General features: G+C 39.0%; 1 protein-coding gene across 1 annotated transcript; it reads left to right on the top strand.

The window, feature by feature from the left end:
- The first annotated feature begins 18,196 nt into the window (after nucleotides 1-18,196).
- On the top strand, nucleotides 18,197-20,413 carry LOC149713679 (uncharacterized). Its single transcript, XM_089844181.1, has 3 exons — nucleotides 18,197-18,221; nucleotides 18,326-18,384; nucleotides 18,995-20,413. Exons 1-3 carry the CDS (start codon nucleotides 18,197-18,199, stop codon nucleotides 20,411-20,413), a joined length of 1,503 nt encoding a protein of 500 aa, XP_089700307.1.
- Nucleotides 20,414-26,373: the final 5,960 nt, after the last annotated feature.

Raw genomic sequence — 26,373 nt, 5'->3', positions numbered from 1 at the left:
ACGTATTTCATTCGAGTAACGCCTTTTTGTGGGTGTTAAACATAAACATTTTACACTTATAGCATTAGAGGTACAGAAATGTTAGAGACTTATCTAAAATATTTTTTGTGCGTAACTGATTATGCTGGAAGCTGACGCTAAGATTGAAGCTCCAAGCCAAAGTCCCAAGTGACCACCAATTGCTCCTAAAACATCGTGCATCTGTAAATTAAAATATTTGAAATTTTGTGATTAATGTTTTCCTTTAAGTTATTAGATTAAGTATATATTTTGGAAACTTCAAAATGGCTTCGAATTTTCAATAGGAAAATTATAAAATTTATTTCATTATCATGTCATCGATGAAACAATCTAATTACTACACCTTATCAGTTTCAAAACTGAGGCTGCCCATTCAAATTGATACTGCCTATGCCTTTACGAAAAATGTTAAATCCTAAGCCATAGAAACTAATTTTCGAGAAAACGATGTTCTTTGTATTATTAGAAGCAGGAAGTCATACCCCTCCTTGTAAGACACAATTAGGCCAGTTTCTCAATTATTTCTGGGGTAAAAACGGGATGGGCCAATCAACGTATTAAAAACGTTAATTATCGCGTCGCGGGAAGTGTATATGTAGCGTATTTTATTTTCCCTCTGATATAATTTGCCATGACATAAAAAACTTACTTTATGGTGGTAAAATTATTGACCTATTCCATACCTATAAACTAACACGTAAATAAAAAAAACAATGTTCTTTAGCACACAATAACTGAATATAAATAGATGTTGGTAGTAAACTAGATGCACTCTCGTTCCGGTAATCCTGCAGACATGTAATGGTCATATTTCTTTTAACTGTATACAATATCACATCTAATGCAAACGCGAAGTACTACTTCTAGAACTTATAAAGTAATAATAAAGTTAATTGTTAGAGTATACAAACTTTAATCCTTTAACCTCTACGTGAACACATCACCCTCCCACAGTAGGAACTGTATACTACTACAGGCAGTTTTTCTCGGTCGGGAGTGTTGTTACTTTATTTTTTGATGGATGTAACTGATCAAGAACTGGGTAATTAGATAAACAAAATAAAATATTTAAGCTAATTTTCGCGAAAAAAAGAGCCAGTTTTGAGGCCAATAAATGTTGACCTTTGACCTGATCGTGAACTATATTAGTAGCCTAGATGGCGTGACGGCATTTTTTATGACTGGGTCAGAGGTTACCTTAACGCTTATCTGTAATAACTATAATCAGTTGTTTTTTGCTTCGCTTTTCTACAAGTCGGTTTAACTTCCGTGAGCTGTTATCAACCCCAATTGTACAACATATATTGATACCTAATTAAATTAATTCCAAGTTAAACGAGTTTAATATATCCAATGTTCACCCTAACCCTATTTAGTCTAACAATAAAAAATAGAACTTTTAAAAACGGAATGTAGCGTTGAAGACAAGATTCAGCAACTGTGAATGTTTTGGTATAAAATTAACAAAAATTACTACGAAAATTACACGAAATCTTCGCAGTTAAAATCAATAGCCTTTAGATCACGTACTTGAGAGGTTGGAAAAAAATGTGCGGTTTTAGAACCTAAAAAATGGCATTCAACGTTGGAAGCTGCCATTTTTTATGGAACCTGTTGTTATCATAAGCAAATCTCTGTTGCCATGGTAGAAACAGGAAGCGCAGTATCTTTCGACGATACTGTAGGAGTTTGAGTAACCCAATCAAATGACTGGGAATAGGTAACGTCCTGACGGCTCTAGATCCCCGCTTAGAGCGAGATTAGGCCCTGACCGTGATTTACCCCACATATCGCAGCATAGGCTATCCAGAAAAGGAAAAAAATGGTGTCGCTGAATTTATCTCGCCATTTTGGTCTCGCTGATTTGGCCTTGGCATCATTTGGTCCCATGATTTTCTGGTCTCGGTACTATTTGGTCTCGTCATTTTACGGTCTCGGTACTATTAGGTCTCGTCATTTTACGGTCTCGGTACTATTAGGTCTCGTGATTTTTTTGGTCTCGGGATTATTTGGTATTGTGATTATTTGGTCTCGGGACGGATTGGTCTCGTGATTACCTAATTTGTTGCCACCTTTTCTAAAACAATGGTCCCAATAATATGTTGCTATAATTTCCAAAATATTGACCAATTAATTAGCTGCCACCTTTTCCGTAATATTTCTATTATTGTTAATAAATTGTTCGTGCTAAGAAGCGGCATTTTCATACTCCTTATATAAATAATCTTCTTGCGTCCAAACAAGGTTAGGTTAGGTTAGGTTTAGTTTGGTTAGTTTAGGTTAGGTTTGGTTGGGTTGGGTTAAATTTGCCTGGGTTAAGTAAATGCTGAAGGGGTGATAATTTTTTTTTATAAGGAGACTCTCGTGTCCAGAGACCCAATTGTTCCGGGACCAATTTGTCCCGGGACCAATTTGTCCCGAGACCAAAGTGTCGCGAGACCCAATTGTCTCGAGACCCAATTGTCTCGAGACCCAATTGTCTCGAGACTCAATTGTCCCCAGACCAATTTGTCCCAAGACCAAATCGGCGATAACAAATTGTCGCAAATCTGCCCATTCCAAAAAGGGTATAAATTCCTGTTAAATAAATAATATTCTACTGGATCAGACTCGATAAAAAGGATTGAAATAAAAACTGCCCAGATACAATGAAAATTAGAGCTAAAATACAGTAACCGTATTTTCACCCCTCCTCACTGTATAACATTTTTGATTTATTTAGTATAGGACGAAAATCAAATTATAATGCATCAGACTATCGCTAATTAGATTCTATGCTAAAACATATTAAGTTATGTGACTATTCAAACATTATCTAGATTTTTATGGAATATACAGTATATAGCTCAATTCAAAGCGTTTACCTCAAATGCTAGAATCAAATAACGTAAGTGATATACAGGAAGTATTATTCTATCTACCTGGTTGTTTATTTTTAATGTTATTAAAACGCGCATTAGCAATGAAAAGTTTTGGAAATATTTTTTATGAAGTATATTTGGACTAAATTACTTTCAAATATAATCAAAGTTTTATCTTTTCTTCTTTCTTACAAATTTTCCATTTATTGCACTTAAATAAGCAAATATGTCTCACCGTGTACTTTGGGTGAGTCGAGTATACAACTTGTTCAAGCGTAGAAAAATACATCTTCATTCTTAAATTTTAAAATATTCATTGAAAAGGTAAGTCTAAGTTTTGTAATAAAAACGTCTTTACCTTCCAAGGTTTGCACGCTATAGAAAAAGATATAATTTAGGAGAGTATTTTTATAATTGATAAATTTAATAAAGTAATACATTTCGTCAGTTTGACTCCTCACTTCATATCGAATAGAATAATAGACACTCACCGGTCCTGGTCCTCCTTGAGCAGGTTCTAGATAGGATAGCGACAATTCATATTTGGTATCGCTTCGGGTAAAAATTTCAATTATGTTTAAACTGTTTTTTTTATTTCGCAAACGGCAAAGTCAGTCGACTCTTGGCATTAAAATAAGGTACTTACACACATGGGCCGTTGCAACGACAATCCTCTACTCTTTCGATTATTAACTGACTCGACCTCTGGAGACAACATACTGTAAAACAAATATTATTTCATACAAAAGTAATAATAAATACATCAATAAGAAATAAATACTGTAAAAGCGTATTTTGCATACCAGTGTTCAAATTAGATATATTACAAGGTGGAAAATTTCCCATTTCTTTGATAATTGGGTCAAAGCAACCGCATCTTTTCAAGTTGACTTTCTGAATGCACGCATTAATGCATTCCTAGTCCCGATCGAAGTTTAGCAGATCGAGCATAAAGGAGAAAAAGAAAATTTATAACCGTCAGAATATTAAGAGCAAGAAATTTACGTTTAGTTACGTTTATTTGAGTTTTTGGCCTATAACAATTCACTTAAGGAAAAAAGCGTTCAATGGGTATTCGAACTTGAACGCAATTGTTCTTTCTTGAACAGTTTGAAAATATTAGGCGTTCAATCGCGAAAGGTGTGCTGGATTATCCAAGATGACATTGAAGGTGTTCAATCCTGACAGTTTGCCTAATACGTTTTGAGGTTTATTATGTATTTCAATTACATTACCCTGAAACATTTAAAACAACCTTCTTTAAAATCCTTTAATATCTCAACAATTTACTGTAACATGCTTATTCATCCTAAATTAAATATAAATTGGTCTTTACAAACATCATTTTGCAATAATATCAAAGGAAATGTCACGGATTATAGCATATTTCAACTTTCCCTTATATTTACATAAAACTTCAAATCATTCATCGGAGAAAAATGACAATGATCACTTTCATAAAGTGCAGTCCCTGGAGGCTATTTTCCACTCTTAGTAAAAAGCCCAAAGCGCGCGGGACTTCGATCTAATGGAATCCATCATTTTGGTTCCGGTCTAATGTGAATTCGGTCCATTGCGAAGGAATAATCTACACAAATATCGAAGGGTGGCATTATATGAGATGTAATGGTCCGCTAAACTATTCCACCCGCTATCTTAAGCTCTACGAGGAAGATCGTCGTTTGTCCCACTGTCCGAACAGCCCCTTTAAGTGTGCCAATTTGTCCGTAATGCCATTCAAAACTGGTACAATACCCGGGTGGAAACTGCGCCGGCGTCCATTCGAGATACTTCCCCTTACGCATTGGTGTTATGGAGTGAAATTTTAAGGGATTTACAGGCGCTATTGGGATCAGTTCACTTCATTTCCACTTAATATCAAAGGTTTCAGTTTTGATGTAGAGAAATGAAATGCATAAGTATAATCAATGACGGATTTTAATTAGGAAAGAAAAGATGTCACTTGCGGAAACCAAATAGCCCAAATTGAAGTTAATCAAACATTTCCAAATTTAAACATTAAACTCTTCAAATTCATTTTTAATAACAAAGCATTAAATTAAATGTTCAAAATCTCTTCCGTCGACATTGACACATTGCCGACAACGGAATTCCCAGTTTTCTCTTTCGCGAGTTAACATCTTGGGAGAAACGAGAGCAGCCGCTTGCTGAATTCGGTCTCGAAGGCTATCAAGTGTTGGTGGCTCAGTGGCGTACACAAGGCTTTGTACATACCCCCAAAAGAAAAAATCCACCGGCGTTAAATCTGGCGAACGAGGTGGCCAAGCGACTGGACCACCACGACCTATCCATTGGGGATCGAATTCCGCGTCTAGCCAATCCCGAAAAACACGTGCAAAATGCTGTGGTGCACCATCATGCTGGTACCAGACTCGTCTTCGTTCTGCTAAGGGAAGATCGTCTAGGGCATCGGACACAACGGTGTTTAAGAGAACAACGTAGGGATCTCCGTTTAGATGTTCTTTGAGAAAAACAGGTCCAATTACCCTATCACCTAACAATCCACACCAAACGTTTATCCTCCAGTTTTCTTGGTGATGATTCGAACTTAGCCAATGGGTATTTTCCCTCGCCCAGTAGTGCATGTTGTGGCGGTTAACTGTACCGTCCTGGTAAAACGTACACTCATCACTCGTTAGTACGTGGTTTAGGAAATTTCCATCAACTTCAATTTGGTCCAATACCCACCGACAAAACTCTACGCGTGGTCCAAAGTCTTGTGGTTTAAGATGTTGGTGATGATGAATTTTGTAGGGGTTAAATCCTTCACCACGAAGAACGTTTAAGACCGTTGTATATGAACAATTTAATTCCGCTCCGATTGCCCGTGAACTGGTGTGGGGATTGTCTACGATACGCCTTACTACTTCGTTTCGTCTGCCTGCCCCGTGTCCACCTCCTTGTACAACTGGCGGGTGATGTTCATGTCGCACTGGTGCATTACGTCGAATCATCCGTGCCTATTTCAAGAAATCGGGTTATTGCGTTTAAAATTACTTGATGCCCCGGATGTGGTCGGTTCGGAAACCTTTCTGCAAACGTCCTAGCAGCTAACCTTGCGTTTCTCTGACACTCTCCGTAAATGAAAAACATTTCAAGGTAATCCTCAAAACTCTACAAATCAATTTCAGCCATGTTTTACCAGATGTAAGCTAGAAACGGACTGCTTTCTTCAATAAGAAACATTTAACCTTTGTTTCACAGTCTACGTCATGCATAACAAAATTCTTATTTTTTGAAACAATAAAAAACCAAGACAGTAAATTAACTTCCACACTTCCGCTTTAGCACTATTTTTGGCCACATCGTAGTATACGATGATGCTCTTAGTTTGACCCGAGCCAGTTGTGGCCCGGGCTGTCGCTTTCGTTATCGTTAGATTTTAGCTTAAAAGGAACTCGATAGTACCTCACTCAACCCACCCAAGGGGTAACTGAGCTCTGGTAGAGATTTTATTTTAACTTATTTTTTTTTTGGTAGCAGCCGGGATACGAACCCGGGTCGCTCGCGCAGCACCAAGACATTCTACCACTGTACCATCAAGGCAGGAGGTACATAGCGAGTTTTCTTCCTTTAATTTATCTCTTAAGGGTCGGGAATGAGGGAGGGCAATACTTATTTATTTGTGGGGTCGGATACTTCTGAATTTGTGTCTGTTGGTCTTTATATTTCTTTTCTTTTTATTTATGTGCAAATTAAGTCGATAACGATGTGGCTACTATTAAGGCCCAGCCCTTGGTCAATCTTGTTATCTTGTGATTTTGGGAGCGAAAACGGCTCGCGTCTGTGTCTGTCGGCGCGGTGGGATTATTAAGCCTTAGTTAAGAAGTTTTTCGATGGTTTCTAGTTTTCTACAAAACATTAGAAAATGATCGTCATTAATGTTTTGTTGTGATATGTGTGACTGAGAATTCCGTGGTTAAATTAAAACGGTTTGGACAAATTTATTCGCAACATCTTTAATATAAGGATTCCATCGTGTTTCTACGTCCACCATAGTCGGCATTTTTCTTAACGACGGAGATCCCAGCCAACGGAAGTTTCGGAACGAAAACGAGGAGCATAGATACTACTACAATCTACTGTAAAGATGTATGTCCATCAACAGGCTAGTCCTTTCTATGCGCAACGACAAAATCTTGTTGATCGCGATTTTTACCATTAGCTCTATGGCCAGTTTTGTACTTTCCCCCGAAGGAGTGTTATTATGAACTCCTGCCTCCAGCGACTGTACTTGACGAACGTGATCATTGTCATTTTTCTCCGATAATAATGGCGTAGCAGTGAATTCAATTTTCAAACGATTTGAAGTGTTATGTAAATATAAGGGAAAAGCTGAAATACGCCATAATCCGTGACATTTCCTTTGATATTAATGTAAAGTGATGTTTGTAAAGACCAACTTATTTTCAATTTAGGGTAAATTAGCACGTTACAATAAATTGTTGAGATATTATCGGATATTATTGAATTTTTAGTGAAAGTTTTGTTAATAAACTTCATAACGCATTAGGCAAACTGTCAGGATTAAACATCTTTAATGTCATCTTGGATCCAACACACCTTTCGCGATTGAATGCCTAACATTTCCAAACTGTTCAAGAATGAACAATTGCGTTCAAGTTTGAATATCCATAGAACGCTTTTTTCTTAGAGTGCAGTACAGTGGTATAGGTTTGCTTAGGTTAGGTTTGGTTTAGTTATTTGAACCCGAGCAGAATTAGGGTTAGGTAAGGTTTTGTTATTTCAACCCCAGTAGTTTGATTCCATAAATTAGTCTAATTTAATTCATTGACCTATATCCCTAAATTGTTGCAAAATACAATTAATTAGATCAAGTCTAAATGTGTCAGAATTCTAAAACATATTGTAATAGAGATTCACGGTTTAAGAAAAATAGTTGATCTTCATTTCACTGGGAAATTGTAAACGACGTATTAGCCTACCGTTTGCGTTTGATCTTTGTAGTCTCTACAGTCATCTCTGTAAGGCGATTTCAAACGACGAATTGTAGTCTAAAATAAATAAACAAGTATTAAATTACACTGTTTCAAAATATGCCCATGAAGCAAACCTGTTTCATGGATATAACGGTGGTAGTTTTGTCCCTTAAAAACACATTGTTCTCTTTTTCTAAATCGAGGTAACGATGAGAAGGTCCGACTGAAATTCGCATGCCAAATTCCTTTGTAATGTATTTGGTCAAATGATATTCCCTTCGATTGAGGTCGAAATTGATTGTTAACGCTGTACGAAAATATAATAAGAGAAATCAATGTTTAACATAGACGGCAGTTAAATATGGGCACTCGAACGCAAAATAAATATAAATGACTTATTAAAACCTGAATTAATTCCGACTGAAGCCTTGTGTTTCTTGTTCGGGATCCATTTCCAACAGTTTCCTAGTTCTAGACTATTCAACTCAACAAATGAACTGAAACAATTCATTTGTTATCTAATTGTTCAATAACATGAAACTACGATTGTTATAAGCAGTATATAAATAAGAGAGCGGGATGGGTATGAATTTGCCATAGAGATAACATGGGGTAAGGGAAAATTAACATTTTAAAAGTGTCAGAGGACATATTGCCTCCGTCACCACAAATAGTCACTAACGTGAATGAGGCATTTGAATCAACATCTCTCTCGTACAAGCAGAAGAGAGAGTTGAAAGAACTTCTCAGATTTCCTGAACTGTTCAGTGATAAAATACGACGAACCAGTCTGGTAGTCCATGAAATACTAACAGGTAGCGCTAAGCCTATTCATAAAAGACCGTATCGAGTTAGCAACGAAAAGAAAAAATAATTGAGCGAAACATCTACGAGATGCTAAAGGATGGCATCATCAAACCCTCTACTTCACCATGGGCTTTACCGGTCATAATCATCGAGCAAGATGATGGATCTGGGACAGGAAGAAAGAAGTATCGATTCTGCATAGATGTCCGAGAACTCAACTTCATCACCGCCAAGGACCCTTATCCGATTCCACGAATCGATGAAAAGCTCAGTAAATTGGGAAAACCCAAATACATAACAGCCTTGGACTTAAAATTTGGATATTGGCAAGTCGAAATGGAACCAGGAAGTGGCCCAAAAACCGCCTTCATCACTCACGCTGGCAAGTATGAAATTAACGTTCTACCATTTGGACTTTGCAATGCGCCAAGTACCTTCCAACGTTTGATGGATCAAGTTTTCCGAGATGGAGAAAAATTCTCTATTGTCGTATACCTCGATGATATCCTGATAGCATCCGAAACTTGGAAAGAGCGGAAGAACGATCTGGAATACATCATGACCAAATTAAAGAATGCTGGCGTTACTCTTCAACTGAAGAAATGCCGATTTGCCCAGTCAGAAGCTGTAGTCCTGGGACCGAGGGGTCCGACGCTCCTTCAAATCTCGTACAGTAGAAGATTTTAAATCTTGAAATCTTAAAAGTCTTCAAATCTTTCAAATCCCAGAAAATCTTATAAATTCTTGATAAATCTTCACAAATCTTTCAAATCCCAGAAAATCTTATAAATTCTTGATAAATCTTTAAATCCCAGAAAATCTTTCAAATCCCAGAAAATCTTTCAAATCAAAGAAAATCTTATAAATTCTTGATAAATCTTCAAATCTCACAGCTTCCATAAATTTTAAAAATCCAAAAAATAATAATAAATAAATCGAAACCCATATACTCCCATAGTCTTTCAATCTTGAAATTATTTCCAAATTTTCATTCTTCAAATCAACGTTCAAATCATTCTCAAGTTTTAAATCCACACGGAAAGTTATCCCACGCGACTGCTACATTTCTTAAAGCGTTCCCTTATCTGACTACATAAAGTCCGCATGTTCCCGGGGGAGGAAGCAGTGATGAAGGGAGTGCTTCCCTCCCGCGAAAGGACTTTATAGACTTTTCCATATACTAGCCTTGAGTCAAGCGTTCCAATAACTTCCATTCCCATTCCACCTTTTGGACGATACCAAATTTACTGTTTTTAAAGGGGTGATAACTAGTATCGCACGAAAAAAAGTTAAAATATATGGCATGTTTTCAAAGAAGTTGTTTAAAATAACTAGGCCTACCGAAAAAAGGTCTTAAAATTAATATTATCATATTGCTCTCAAATTCTTATCCCAAAAAAAATCTTCAAATGCGCAAAATCTCTTCAAACTTCTAATAAATCTTCAAATTATCGAATCCCTAGACAATTCTTTAAATCTATATCTATATATATCTGACTGACAGACTGATCATCAAGGCTCAGCCCAAACCGCTTGCCCTAGAAGGCTGAAAATTTGCAGGAACGTTACTCTTAAGTTGTAGGCGCGTGCTAAGAAATATTTTTCCAATAGCGGCCAAAAACTTAAAAACCTTTCTTTATGGAATAATGTCCGCATGAAAAGTAATAAAAAATGTCCCGACGGGCTGACGGGCAACGCCGAGTGCCTTCGCTTCTAGGGTGCTACAAAAATATTAGTCATCAGTAAAATATATCCATTCTTTATATCGTTTTGGTGGAAGTTCTTATTACACGCTAGTCCTTAATAAATCTTAAAATCCGTGAAAAATTTTGAAATCCTTAATAAATCTTCAAATTATAAATCTTCAATCCTTATAAATTTTCAAATCCATAATAAATTTTCAAATCCGTAATAAATCTTCAAATTCGTGATGAATTTTGAAACCCTTAATAAATCTTCAAACCCCTAACAAATCTTCAAACCCTTAATAATTCTTCAAACCCTTAATAAATCTTCAAACCCTTAATAAATCTTCAAATCCTTAACAAATCATCAAATCCTTAAATCCTTAACATATCTTAAAATCCTTAACAAATCTTTAAATCCTTATCAAATCTTTAAATCCTTAACAAATCTTCCAATCCGTAACTAATCAAAAATCAAAGTAATTTGCATTGATTTCAAATCTCGTACACATTTTTAACGAGTGACGGACCCCTCGCCTGGGACACTTCATCAACGAAACATGAATATACATAGATCCGTCCAAAGTGGAAGCCATCAAGAAGTACCCCAGCCGAAGACTCTGAAACAACTCCAACGATTCCTCGGAATGGCTGGATGGCACCACTGATTCATACCACCAGGAATGTATGGAGAGGCTGGAATGGCTAAGAGGGCTCTCGTTGTACCCTTGATGGTGGTAACATAAGGCGATTCCACTGAGTGGAGTCTTTAATGTCTTTCGACCAAAGGTGCGTATGCAGGGTGTTTCTGAAAAGTCTGGCACAAATTAACAGGCATGTTCCTTGGGTCAAAAGGAGTCCGAAAGGTCCTATGACATTTTGGGGTAAAGCGCTCCGTTGCGACGTTATGGGCTCTCAAAAGTAGGCCGAAAAACAAGGAGATTTTGCAGAATTATATCACTAGTATTGTGGTTTTGACCCAATTGTTTTCGATTATTGAGCATAAGGCAATGATCGAGATAAGTTCAAACCTAGTGGAAGACCGTGAATGTGTTAAACGGCCAAAAGCGTTAATCCCTTTGTTTTTATTAATGATTGTAATTAAAGGTAAGGAAAGTAGCTCAGATGTACTGGTAACTGACCAGTCTTTTATTCTTTATTTCAATTAGACACATTACTTTTACAATAATTCGAATGAGCCCCTTAAATTTTACAATAAATCGAATGAACGCCCTAATGTTTAGACCAACACAGCATAATTTGTTTTTAACGTTAGAAGTTGTAGGTTTTTTTAAAGTCGGCCTAAATGTGTGTACCTTAACGTGCTTCATGGCCTACGTGCACATTTGGAAGCTTATCTGGAACTAATCATGGTCTACTTCACGAATGCAGAGTACTCAGATATGCATCTTATTTATGGACTGGCTCGGGGAAATGCGTTGGAAGCTCGGCGCTTGTACCAGGAGCACTTTCCTCAACGACAAGTTCCCAATCGACAAACATTTACGGCAGTCGACAGACGCTTGAGAGAAACCGGGAAACTTCAACCGTCGGGACCTGAACCTCGTGCAGCGATTGTTCCCGAGGATGTAGAGGACACCGTTTTGACAATTTTCGAAGATGATCCAACAACCAGTACCAGGAACGTCGGGCGGCAATTGGGCGTTAACCATGTACTCGTCTGGAAAATCCTTCTAGGACATCAGTTCCACCCATACTATTTGCAAAAGGTACAAGCTTTAAACGAAGCTGATTATCCGAGACGGGTCGATTTCTGCCAGTGGTTTGTGGCACGGGTAAATGACTTAGACTTTCCGCGTACTTTGCTACTTTCCGACGAGGCCAATTTCTCGCGTGACGGGATACTTAATTTACATAACTATCACAAGTGGAAGCAACAAAACCCGCACGCGACCACTGTCATGAAACATCAAATTCAGTTTAGTTTGAACGTCTGGTGCGGAATTGTAGGAGATCATTTAATTGGACCTTATTTTTTGCAACCGAGGCCACTGCCATCTCAAATACTAGGCCATGCAATACGAAAAAAAGGGGGGTGGCAGTTAGTATTTCACAAATGGCGCTAGATGTCACTTTTCTGGGGTTTTAAACTGGCGGCAAATTCAAAACTAGGGGAAATTTTTAAAAGCTTGCAAGACAACGGTTAAAGTAAAGGTATTGAGGATAATATAGCAGCTGACTTAAATAAAAAGACACATTAAAATTCAAACGACAATAAAAAAGCCATGTATCACAGTGTGGGTAAAATGTATTTACATCTTTAGAGTTTTTCATGAGGGAAGTTTGTTCTTGAACTTTTTGTACAATTCTTTGCGATCTGTTAAATCTTTTGCGTAATTGTCTAACAATGGCCTTAAAAACTTTGTTAACAGTAGTTTCATTAATGCCAAATATGTATCACAATCATATTTTAAAGCCTTCGCAAAATATAACTGAATGAAATATACAAGTATCATCAATGAAGTGCATTGCTTCCTTCAAAAAATCTGCAACATCAATTAAAATGTTCGTCAAATAATTGCTGGAATACCTATGTCTCTATGGATCTAGCAAATGTATTAAACTGAAAAGTTTTTGCGTTGGTTCTAAGTTGAGAGACACGATCCAAACACATTGATCTATTCATTGTAGTTGGGCTTCAGATTTAACTGAATTTGACGAAAAATACAATCATACATACCTAAGTATCATTTTAGCGACGAATTGCACCCATAGTCCGCCACAGCGTGGGAAATAAGGCGGTGGCACAGGGTAAATGACCAGTTTAAAAATTGCCTAGTCCAGTTTAAAAATTAAATCGGTGGGGGTCAATGGTCCTCGGGACCACTTAGATAATTCAAGGGTAATTAGAGTACAAACATTAACTCTAATAGTTTAATTATCCACTTCTCTAGTTTAGCAGACGGCGTGCCCTTGTGAAATGGACCAGGTTATTTAGTCCAGTTTAAAAAAATCCTTATTTCCCACCCTGGTCCGCCATAAGCGAAGGACGTGATGTCATGCGAGACTGCGCAGTACGAATTTACTTTCGTCATCGCGAAAATTCTCTCCAGAAAAGAGCCATCTAACGGTTACTAAGCGCAAATTCAAAATGTCAAATAAAAAATACTTCTGTTGTACATTTCCAGGCCTAGTATTAGAGAAGGCAGTGCCGAGGCTAAATGGGGAGGCGTACTTGACCTTTCTGCGAGACAATTTATCGGAGCTTTTAAAGGACGTACCGTTACGACTGCGACAAATAATGTGGTTCATGCACGATGGCGCACCGCCCCATTTTAGTCTTCAAGTTAGAGCATATCTTGATATCGCGTTTCCCCGGAGGTGGATAGGTCGAGGCGGAACTGTTGCGTGGCCAGCAAGATGTCATGATCTCAACCCATGCGATTTTTTTCTTTGGGGCCATCTCAAGGACGTGGTATACCGAAGTGAAGTTCGCGATGTCGAAGACTAACGACAAAGGATAATTGATGGATGTGATAGCATCCGTAACACGCCAGAAATCTTCGAACGTGTTAGTGAATCTTTCAAACGACGCGCGCAAGTTTGCTTAAACGTTGATGGTGCCCATGTTGAACAATTTTTGTAAAACAATGTAATTGGGTTTCATTCGAATTATTGTAAAAGTAATGGCGGTTCATTAGAATTATTGTAAAAGTAATGGGGTTCGATTCGAATTATTGTAAATGTAATGGGGTTCATTCGAATTATTGTAATTGTAATGGGGTTCGATTCGAATTATTGTAATTGTAATGGGGTTCGATTCGAATTATTGTAATTGTAATGGGGTTCATTCGAATTATTGTAATTGTAATGGGGTTCATTCGAACTTATGTAAATGTAATGGGTTCAATTCGAATTATTGTAAATGTAATGCGTTCCTTTCGAATTATTGTAAAATTAATGGGTTCGATTCGATTTATTGTAAAATTTAAGGGGTTCATTCGATTTATTGTAAAACTTAAGGGGTTCATTCGAATTATTGTAAAACTTAAGGGGTTCATTCGAATTATTGTAAAACTTAAGGGGTTCATTCGAATTATTGTAAAACTTAAGGGTTTCATTCGAATTATTGTAAAGGTTAAGGGGTTCATTCGAATTGTAAAAGTAATGGGGCTCATTCGAATTATTGTAAAAGTAACGTGTCTAGTTGAAATAAAGAATAAAAGACTGGCCAGTTACCAGTACATCTGAACAAACAAGCAACCGATATCTGAGCTACTTTCCTTACCTTTAATTACAATCATTAATAAAAACAAAGGGATTAACGCTTTTGGCCGTTTAACACGTTCACGGTCTTCCACAAGGTTTGAACTCATTTCGATCATTGCCTTATGCTCAATAATCGAAAACAATTGGGTCAAAACCACAATACTAGTGCTATAATTCTGCAAAATCTCCTTGTTTTTCGGCCTAATTTTGAGAGCCCATAACGTCGCAACGGAGCGCTTTACCCCAAAACGTCATTGGACCTTTCGGACTCCTTTTGACCCAAGGAACACGCCTGTTAATTTTTGCCAGACTTTCCAGAAACACCCTGTATGTTCAATAAGAATAGACGGTATAAAATTACGACAGTTACTTTATTAACTTGTCATCACAGCTCAAGATTAACAACTGCGTTAATATTTTCTTTGTGTGCCTAACGAAAGTTCGGTTGCCTTGCCCCCTCACTTTTTATCTTCTTATCTCTCTAGTCTATTTTACATACTATGTTTTTTATCCTCATGTAACATCTTTAACTACTCGGTTTTTTACCCTCATATAATGGCTCTGCCCCATTGGACCGAATCGCATTCGGCCGAAACCAGTCCCAAACAACCGAAAAACCCGCACTTTTGGCGGATTCGGTCCAATGGAACAGTCCCATTGGAGCGAAAACCCGCACTTCACCGGGTTTCAGATTCGGTCCATTGGGACAAGAATGCATGCGCAAATGAATTTAATTCCCGGGAGCGCAAAGATTGCATCTTTGCAAGCAAACAATTTCTTTGACTTCTAATAAAATAATGGTCAAAGAAATTGAGCAATAATACACAGCTTACAATAAACCTAACCTAACCAAACCAAACCTAACCTAACCTAACATAACAGTAATGTTTTGGAAAAGGCATATTATTTGAGAAGTCAATGAAGCTAAACATAAATATTTTGGAAAAGCCGTAGCATAGTTAAATGATTTATAAAATATTATTAACCTAACTTAACCAAACCAAATCTAACCTAACATAATATAACATAACAGTACTGTTTTGGAAAAGGCATATTATTTGAGAAGTCAATGAAGCTAAACATGAATATTTGGGAAAAGGCGTACCATGGTTAAATGATTTATAAAATATTACTAACCTAATCTCACCTAACCTAACCTATAACCTATCAATAAACCAATTACAACCAAACCAAACCTAAACTGACTTTAAAAATGTTATAAAATATTCCACCTCAATTGAAACCCGCCGTTGGGCTAGATTTTGAAATTCTAGCTAAACATTTTCTGTCGAATGCGATTCTATCCAATTAGATTCGGTTGAATGGGAACCCCTCATATGGCATCATTTTTCCCCCTTTATTTAAAGTTACTTCCTTTTCTTTTTATTTTGTTCTGGTTTTGCGCTAGTTTTTTTTATTATTATTATAACAGCGATTCCTTTGTCCTATTGGTAGTACGTCAAGCGATCTGGTGGTTTGGTGGTTGGAACAAGACGTGCGGGTTGGTTTTTATGGTATCTTGTTGTGAAATGCGGCTTACCTCCAGGAATTGCTGATGGTGGTATTTGTTTTTGGAATGGTGGTGGGAACTCAGGCCTTCCTGGGTCCGGGAGTCCTGGTGATGGTTCTTCGGGTCTTTGTCGTTGTACTCGGCCCGGTTGCTCTGTGTGTTGCAGCATTCTGTGACTTCCTCCCTTGCGATATGTTACAGTTGCGGAGTGTTGTTCCCCCTGTATGTGCCTGCCTTGCGCGATTATCGCTCGTTGGACCTCGGGTTTTTGCTGCTTATTGATCGTTGTGACCTCGGGTATTTGTTGACTATTGGTCGCTATGGTGGTAGACATGTGTGCCGATGGTCAGCTGGGCCGGTTTTGGAATTTGCTCTGGACGGTGACCGTCGAATTTTCTTACCCAATGTTAATTTTCCCATAGGAATCATACCCCATGTTATCTCTTTGGCAAATTGATACCCATCCCGTTCTCTCATTTATATACTACTGTTATATACCTTATATTGCACGGGCGAAAAGCGTAAGAGCAGGAATCGATGAGTCCCCTTTTGCTTTCTCCAGCGTAAATACGTAGCGTTTTGTTAATGTTGGAAACTGCCTGGTAATAAGTAGAATATTCCCTTTCCTGTTCGCTTAACTCCACACGGTTAGGATTTTGATCGCAATCGAACACATTAAGAACCTACATTTAAAGTAGAGATGGCCGATACCAGGCTTAACCCGATACCGATCGATACCGATATTTACACACTATGATCCAAAACCCGATACTTCAACCGATACCGATATTTTTAGTAGTACAGTGCCATTTACATATGTATTAAAATTACTAGGAAATAATATAAAGAGTAATTTCACGAATTTAACTACCAAGTAAATTGTTTAGAGGTACTTCGAAAATAATATCACGGCTTATTGTCATTCATAGAAATGTATTATCACCATCAATATATTACTGAAAGACCTAAAAATGTCATGTAGCGCCATATAAAGCATTTTAAACGAGTATCGGTTTAGTATCATATTTAACAAACCCCAAGTATCGGTACCGGTTCATCCCTTATTTAAAGGAGTCTTTTCTCGTGTACTTGCTGGTATTACAAAATATAGTTAATGTTACAGTTAAGAGCGGTTCTATTTTCCTAAAAATCCGCTTGTCAAAAAAAAACGTTGATTACAAATTTTGCTCTCGTAGTCTTCAGATTGAAAACCTTGAACCAGACAACTTAAAATTGGAAACAAGCCCAAAAATCAGCCAACCAATATTCCGAAAAGCAGCCCAAAAACTGAGAAAGATCTCGACAATTTATCGTGAAAATTTGAAATTAGTTTTTCCTGTATAATTTCAATGTATATTACATACTAACACCGTTTATAAAACCCAAAAGGAAACTAAAACAATTTTATTTAATCATAAATTGACGAAATATAAGCTGCTGAAAAGGGTTGACAGTACCAGTTGGAAGTTTCTTAGAAACTCTAATGATATTGGCCTATTGGCGGTATTTTAAGTACAGAAAGCATAGAAAAACCCCGGAAAGCCCAATTTTCAGCCAACAGCCAACCGTTTTATTTCCAGCCAATATTTTAGAGAAGAAGATCAATTGGCGGCTTTCATTCCAGCCCAATATGGCATCCCTGCTCGCAGAAATATTGTTTATTGATCTTTTTCACTTCTTCAAATGTTAACCATAATTAAATTGTCTTGTTTTCGAAATCGATATTTTTGGATAAGTGTATTTTTGGCTATCAGTAATATCAGGAATGTATGGAGGGGTTGGAATGGCTAAGGTCAAATCCTAATCGGCGTGAAATGTTCTTGGAAACAACTGACGTGGCTTAATTTACGCTAGTGACGTAAAAATCGTATTTACCCCTAAAATTATTTTCATTCATTCATTGACTGACAAAAAAACTTGTTTCCTATAATTCTCCACCCTCTACCCATGGATGAAAAAAAACTTACAGTGATAAATCACGGCGATAAAATGTTTGTTCGAATTTCGAAACGAAATTATTAGAACCGGAAACATTCAATTTACCGTTTCACGAGGTCAAGTCGGTTGGTGTTTCGTCTGCTTTTTGTACCCACGTAATCGTAACCACTTTGTAGCTTTGAAATGTTGAATGAAAATCACCATGAAAGTAAATAAAATGTTTTCCGCACATACCTATATACCAACCCTAACAAATCATACGAAAATTCCCAAACTTCTAAAGGTAACGGAATCGACATTTTTAAATTAAAGTTCCCGAGGTTACCACGAGATGGCAAAATTTCTATAAATCTACTTCCGAATTTAAATCGGTAAATGAGCCAAAAAATAAAATCGAAATCAAATCTGGCAGCCTTTTTGGTAACAAACGTGTTTCCCTCTTTGTAATGTTAAATCTACGAGATTGATTTATCCCTGTAAGTTTCATTTCATCCATGCTCTACCCTAGGTCCTATGCCTAGGCTGAGAGAATCGAATATGAACGCAAACGGCGGCAAATCAGCGCATTTAATTTAAAAAATCTAAAAGTCCACTTCTGCCATGCATTTTTTAACGAGTCATGACATTTTTCGTCTTCGGTAGAAAGCTAAACAGACGTAGGGGGAGGAGCTACACTTCTCACAAAAAAGGACTCGCCTTATGTTTCCACCATCAAGGGTACAACGAGAGCCCCTTTAGCCATTCCAGCCCCTCCATACATTCTGTGTTATAATCGCTTAAAAAAACATAGGCCTATTCATCTAGTTTTTATATCTATTCTCATTTGTATATAAACACATTCATTGTCGTTAAATAAACAGTTATTGTTTGGCCGTTGATCCGACTGCTTAGTTCTTGTTTTACCCGCGCAACACATGGTGTCAGAAGTGATTTCGGGAATGTATCAGTCGCGATTTAGTCTTTCATAGTTATCCGCTGTAGTCTCCGGAATTGCGATCCTTCACGACTTCGGACGAGAACGTTACTATGCCCACGGACAAATTAACGGGAGTTAAGGCGGAAACAGTGCCCGCCGTTGCCGCACCAGTCATGGCGGGGCCCATGATTTCACCACCGGACGCCTTTACGTTTGTTCCCGAAGAGTGGCCACGTTGGCGAGTACGCTTCGAGAGGTACCTGAGCGTTAGTGGTCTGTCCAAGAGGACCGCATCAGAGAAAGTTGATATTCTGGTGTACATGATGGGGTGTCAAGCTGATAATATCTTGGAGTCGTTTGCCCTAACCAAGACCGCGTTAGCTGACTTCGATACCGTAATCAAAGCCTTTGAAGATCATTTTATCGTCAAACGGATGGTGGTTTACGAGAGGGCGAAGTTCAATTCGCGGATTCAGAGGGAAGGCGAGCCTGTCGAGGAATTTATTACGTCACTCCATGCATTAGCCAAGCATTGTCAGTATGGTCAATTGCACGACGAGTTAATTAGAGATCGCATCATCGTGGGAATACGGGATCGAAGCCTGTCGGAGCGTATGCAGTTCGACGATACATTAACTCTGGAGAAAGCGACACAATTGGCTCGCACGAGCGAGGAGGTGAAAAAGAAGCAGCCGGAACTGCGTAATGAGAAGTCTGAGGTTAACGTATGTCGAGTTACCAAGAGGTCCCAGCGTTTCCCTCGGAAGAAAGGGCTAGATTCAGAGCGGAACACAGGCCAGCCATCGCAGGACGGTCCGCCGTGCGGTAATTGTGGACGTAAGCATCACAGGATGGCTAGCTGCCCAGCGAAGTCAGCCAGATGTAATCAATGTCGAAGGATTGGACACTACGCAAGGGTCTGTCGCTCTGGGAAGAAGGTTCAGGCGGTAACCAGCCATATTCAGGAGGTTTGCTTTATGGGTGGAGTGTCGGGCATCGGGTCTGCTGACAAACGCAAGCGATGGTCCCAGTCCATACTCATAGACGACCTGCCAATCACGTTTCGAGTTGACACCGGGGCCGACGAAACTGTTATACCGGAAGATGTTTACAATCAAAATTTCTCTGCCCTGTTGAAGCCGCCAGAAGAACCCTTTCTTGGTCCGGATAAAAGGACGTTGCGGTGTACGGGATTCTTCCATGCGAACGCTGAGTACAACGGTCGTCAAGCGCCAATCAAAATATTCGTCGTGGAAGGATTAGACCATCCGTTATTGTCCAGCGAAGCCAGCGAGGAATTAGGACTCGTGAAACGACTCTTCAACATCGAGAGCTTGGGAGCGACCACGGTCAAGCCAAGAGAAGAATTCCCCGAGTTATTCAAAGGACTTGGCCATGTCAAGTCTGCCTACAGGATCAAGCTTAAACCGGATGCTAAGCCATTTGCACTCACGACGCCGCGAAGAGTTCCCCTTCAAGTTTAAACGTTTGCCTTTTGGTATTTCGGCGGCTCCCGAGTTCTTCCAGAAACGGATGATGGAGATACTTGGGGACCTTCCTGGGGTACTTTACGATATGGACGACGTTCTGGTAGTAGCAAGTCAGATGGAGGTCCACGACGATCGGCTACGAGGGGTCCTCAAGCGGTTACGCGATCATGGCCTGACTTTGAATCCAGATAAATGCGTCTTCGGCGCCTTCCGGATAAAATTCTTGGGACATATCATAGACGGACATGGCGTACATCCCGATGACCGGAAGGTTCAGGCGATTGTGGAACTGCGACCCCCTACCAATACCACCGAGCTAAAACGTTTCTTGGGCATGGCATCCTACCTTGGCCGTTTCATTCCCAATAAAGCGGAGGTGGCGCACCCGCTGACTGAACAACTGCGCACCACAAATCAATGGATCTGGGGTCCGAGTCAGCAGCAGGCTTTCGACAACATCAAGGAATCCTTGACAAAAGCGCCGATCTTGGTCAATTATCATCCCAGGAGAGAAACCATAGTTTCGTCCGATGCGTCATCATATGGTTTGGGAGCTGTCCTAAAGCAGAAACAAGCCCGTCTCCTATGCCTCGAGAACTCTCAGCGACACGGAGAGGCGTTACGCTCAGATTGAGAAGGAGGGTCTCGCCATTGTCTGGGCCTGCGAACGCTTCCGAGACTTTATTACCGGGGTATCCTTCAAGATTGAGACGGACCATAAACCACTTGTACCAATCTTCTCAACCAAATCACTTGAAGATATTACGCCACGACTTCAACGCATGCGTCTCAAGCTCATGAGATACTCGTTTGCAATATTCCACACTCCGGGGAAAGAACTCGTCGCGGCTGATACACTGTCACGTAGCCCACTTGCGTCGGCGGAGCCTAGCGACATCGAGGTCGATGTCGTGGCCTATGTTCAAGCAATTAAATCCAGTTACCCGGCAACGGACGTCAAGCTGAAGGAGATAGAAGTTGCCCAATTACAAGACGAAGTTCTCCAACATCTACGCTCTTATACTCTCAACGGGTGGCCGGAGAAGAATCGTCTTGCGTCTGGATGCGACGCTTATTGGGCTCACCGTCATGACATATCCGTCGCTGATGGATTATTATTAAAGGGGTCCCGTATCTTAGTACCAGCTGCGTTACGAGAGAACCTACTTGCTTGTCTTCATCAGGGCCACCAGGGCATAACCAAGTGCCGGCGTCGCGCACAACAGTCTATTTGGTGGCCAGGGATCTCAGCGCAGATTGAGACAATGGTTCGGTCGTGCTCCAGATGTATCCAGGAGTCATCTGCTCGCCATGAACCATTACTACCATCCGCTTTTCCCGAAAGACCTTGGCAGAAGGTGGCCATGGACCTGTTCTTCCTGAAAGGCCGATGGTACTTGCTTGTCACGGATTACTACTCTCGCTATCCCGAGCTCGCCTTGCTGACGGATCTCACGGCCGCCAGTATAATCAACCATTGTAAATCTATCTTTGCCCGTCACGGTACACCAGAACAAGTTTATTCGGATAACGGTCCGCAATTTCAACCAGCATTTACGGCGCCTTTTGCCACATTTTCGAGAGACTGGGGGTTCTCCCATGTGACGTCATCTCCAAGGTTTGCGCAGAGCAATGGGTTTGTTGAGGCCGCCGTCAAACTCGTGAAACAAACCCTGAAGAAGGAGGATGATGCCTATGCCGCCTTACAGGTTTATCGCGCCACCCCACTTGGCAACGGCTTCAGCCCGGCAGAATTGCTTATGGGTCGCAAGATACGCACCTCTCTCCCAGTCCTCGGTGCGTCCCTTCAACCGGTAGTACCGAACGTAGAGGTCGTTAAATCCTGGGAAGACGACCGCCGGTGCGCGCAGAAGCGAAACTACGACAGACGACATGGCATACGCGATTTGAGTCCCTTGAAGTCGGGGGACCATGTTTGGATTTCGGATCTGAAGACTTACGGAACGGTTGTCAAGCCTTCTAACACGCCGCGGTCTTATGTGGTGGAAACTAAGACAGGATGCGTCCGCCGCAATCGATTTCATCTGCGATATCTTCCGAGTCAAGCTTCTGAGGACGAACCGTCAAAGGCCTTGGTTGCTACCACAGCGCCCGCCATTCCATCCACAACTCGAAGTGGCCGGCGTTATGACTTACAAAAAAACGCTTAGATTAATTCAGTCTTAATTGTTTATGATATTATGGTTTCCAATTGTTTACGAGATGTTAATTGTTCATTTGTTTAAAATTAGGTTCATTAACCTTCGAAGGGAGATGTGTTATAATCGCTTAAAAAAACATAGGCCTATTCATCTAGTTTTTATATCTATTCTCATTTGTATATAAACACATTCATTGTCGTTAAATAAACAGTTATTGTTTGGCCGTTGATCCGACTGCTTAGTTCTTGTTTTACCCGCGCAACACACATTCCTGGTATTATTTAAAAAAGGTTCTTGCTTGTTGAACCTCAGTATAGCCATAGAGTAAAAAAACATTCCTAAAAATGTTACGTGTAGAGAATGTGACGTTCTCAACAAGCTTAATGGTTAGTGGATTTTCAACGTAACTTTTACAAACTCAACCAAAATACTTCTAAAGCCTTTTACTAAGTCAGTTAAACTAGATAGTTTAACTGATGTCAACCTCAAAGTTTGGTCAAATTTGATAAGAAATATTGACTTTGAGCAAACACGCTACTTTCTAAAATAAGTTAAGTTTCAAAAGTCGATGTCTAAGCGACGTGTTAGATAATTGACATGCACAAACACAACATACTTTGGATTCCGATGAAAATGTGAGGTGATATTTGAACTTCTAATTTCTGGGTTCTGTCTAAATCACACGGTTACTAGAGGTTACTGGGTCATTCCATGCAATTTCGACCAGTGATGTCACCATGGGTAAATAGATTTTTTCCAAATTTGATACACCATTAGTTACCATAAAGAAAATAAAGTTTCCAAGTTTTAGCTTAACATTTTAAGAACTTTTTGAATAATGGCAATTTTTCAAAAACCCACTATTTGTGAAAACATTTCATTTCTGGTCCCTTTTACTAAAGGTGCCAAAACATCTGTTCTATTTATGGTTTCTTAACACAATTTATCAGCCTTGCGCAGCTAAGCAAGGGCTATTCAACGGTGAAATCAGCAAGGTTCTATCACGAAGTATTGTCAAGTTCCCTTCATGGCGAGTTTTGGTTATGTGGACAGGTGATATACTGTAATATTTTACCATCGTTAGATACCACTTGCAGAAATCTTTAAAATAAGATCTTTTCTTAGCTTTATTTTAAAGACCAAAATCAAATTTCTTGATTTTGATACATTTTCAGATTTTATTTTTTTAACATTGGCAGCAATGGCAAAAAAATACCTGAAATTGAGGTAGTTAGAAGAGCGCACGAGCCACGCAATTCATGAAAAAATGTTATGTTCATTCCCCTCCCCCTTGGCAGTGTACTAGTGAAAACTCTTGTACTAATAAAAGCTGACTTCGGGAGCAAGGCTAATTAAAACCAGAAGTCCATTAAATTAGCCTAGGAAGTAACCAAAAGCGGGGTTTGGAACTCCCCTCTCTTGTGTAGCAATACTGAAGAAGGGCGACACATCCGCCACCTCGCGATAATTTTTCTCAGATCTCCGGTTTAGGTGCGACTCGTACGCCAAAATTTGCCCTATCGAGAGAGAAAAAACTACTGGCCGAAAACGCCCCCTTCCACTGTAAAACCGAGCCCGCTTTAGCATAGGAGAAGGGATGGGGGGTGTGAATTTTGGAACAGTCAAGGTCATTCAGTTTTTTATGACTCTTCATAAACCTATTGAAAAAAAAAACTTTTTAAAGGGAGGGTGAAGTAGAAAATCAAGTGATTTTTTATCGATTCCTCTACTATTTACAAGACCAGTCTGCATAGTCAAACATTCAGGAAATACTTCCGAATTATTTTAAAATTCAAATTAGGTTCAGATTTAAAAGATAACTTTAAATAAGGACGTCCGACCAATCGCGTAACCCCCTGCCTTTTCATAATTAGTAGAATAATCGATAAAAAAACCACTTGATTTTCTATTTCACCCTCCCTTTAACAACCGTGGCCGTTCCTTTTTTTATTATTTTATAAAGCAAACAATCTACCCTTTAGAAATCCAGCCTTTATGAGCTGAAAAAGTCACGCCCCGCTCACGTCAAGAAAGACTTCCTAGAGAGGAGCTCGAGATTTCTAACTGTGTTAGGAAAGGGGGAAAAATTTAACCCCCTATCCATGGAGTTAGAAGGAGTTTTTATCCCAGCAGAGACGTACGCTATACCAGCCATTGTAATTGTTCACTTACTAGGCTAATTTAATGGACTTCTGTTAAAACGCAATACGAAATCTTGAAAATCATTGTCTAAAAACTTGAAAACTTTAGTTTCTTGATGGTATCTAATGGTGTACCAAATTTGGAAAAAATCGATTGACCGACCCATGGTGACCTATCACCAGTCGAAATCGCATGGAATTCCCCTGTCCTCGAAAGGAGCCCAAGCAAAAGGCCTTAATTTATGAGATGGCAATCCGTGTTACGTATTATTTATACATATTCACGCTTAGATGGCGATAAGTTGACTTCATTAATACTTTCCCATCTCAACTTCTTAAAACTGATCTCAGGTACAATTTTGAATTATATGAATTAAATAACTCTTTTAGTGATTGTTAAAATGTGACTAAGTTCTTAGTGTTTTTAAAAGGGTGAATTGAACATTCTTTAGCTAAATGCAATAAAAATAACTTCATACAGTCTCCTTTTAAGAAATTTAAATTTCAGTTGAAAAACTTGCCAAAAAAAGAGATTTAACAAAATACGCCCCCATTAAACGAAGCATTTTTTACTTATTTACCGAAAAAGAAATGTCCATATAGTCGAAACTGGTACCGTCCGGAATGCTATGTCCTGGATTAAATGGGCTGCATTGATTTAACGATATGTTCAAAAGATCATCAAAATACTTCAAATTCTTATAAGCGCAAATCACCGAAAATCTTATCCTGGAATATTTTAAGATATTAAAATTTAGATTTTCTCCAATTAAAGTATAACAAATCTTAAATATTTTTTTTTTTTTTGAATAACGTTTCCAATCCGTATTCATCTCATCTTTTAAATACCTCGTAAAAAGAACAAATCCGCGTCCTCGATCCGCGTTCATTACCATTTTAAAGATGGGACGAATCTTGAAAGAGAGAGGGATGGTGTGATAACCCCCATATCTATAACGTTGCCTCTGTTCCCCCACCTAGGCTACAAACGACAGAAAACAATCTAAGAGGGAAAATTCTAGAACATTTTTTCTAAGTACAGTACAAATTTAACCATTTCACCATAATCCCCAAAACGAAAGAATTCTTCCAAAAACCAGCAAAAACAAACAACGTTTTAGCTGGCCATCATTTAGAACATTAAAATAACGTGATCTTATATCGCACCATTTTACAACCATAAACAAGAAACCTGTAAAATCTTTCTTTATAAATTCCCGAGGGGTAGACACTTGAGAACTCAGGTGTACAATATGTCTTGATCTCAATGCTCTGTCAAAGCTGAACTGTGAGTTCCGAAGGCTTTGAACTCAATGCACTGTCAAAGCTGAACTGTGAGTTCCGAAGGCTTTGAACTCAATGCACCGTCAAAGCTGAACTCTTTTGAACTCAGGTATACACAGACATCCAGAGTGTCTACCCCCCTCGTAAATTCCTTTGATTTCTTTTCGTATAGTGGAGCGGTATGCCGGTATCGAAAGCACTACGATTGTAAGATGTTTTAAAGGCAATAGGACATGTCCCTTTTAAATAAAGGCAATACCATGATGCTTTTCTCCTTAAAATAATGAGCTTAGGAAAAACATAATTGACAATGCTTTACCGTATACTAGGCCTACGTCACTCTATTTCAATGATTACTTAACCTACC

This window comes from Phalangium opilio, unplaced genomic scaffold (assembly GCF_054372755.1).
Source record: "Phalangium opilio isolate 3A_F unplaced genomic scaffold, DU_Popi_V2 ptg000009l_1, whole genome shotgun sequence".
Classification (NCBI taxonomy): domain Eukaryota; kingdom Metazoa; phylum Arthropoda; class Arachnida; order Opiliones; family Phalangiidae; genus Phalangium; species Phalangium opilio.
The sequence above is the reverse complement of the archived record's forward strand: the minus strand, read 5'-3'. Positions and strand labels throughout refer to the sequence as shown.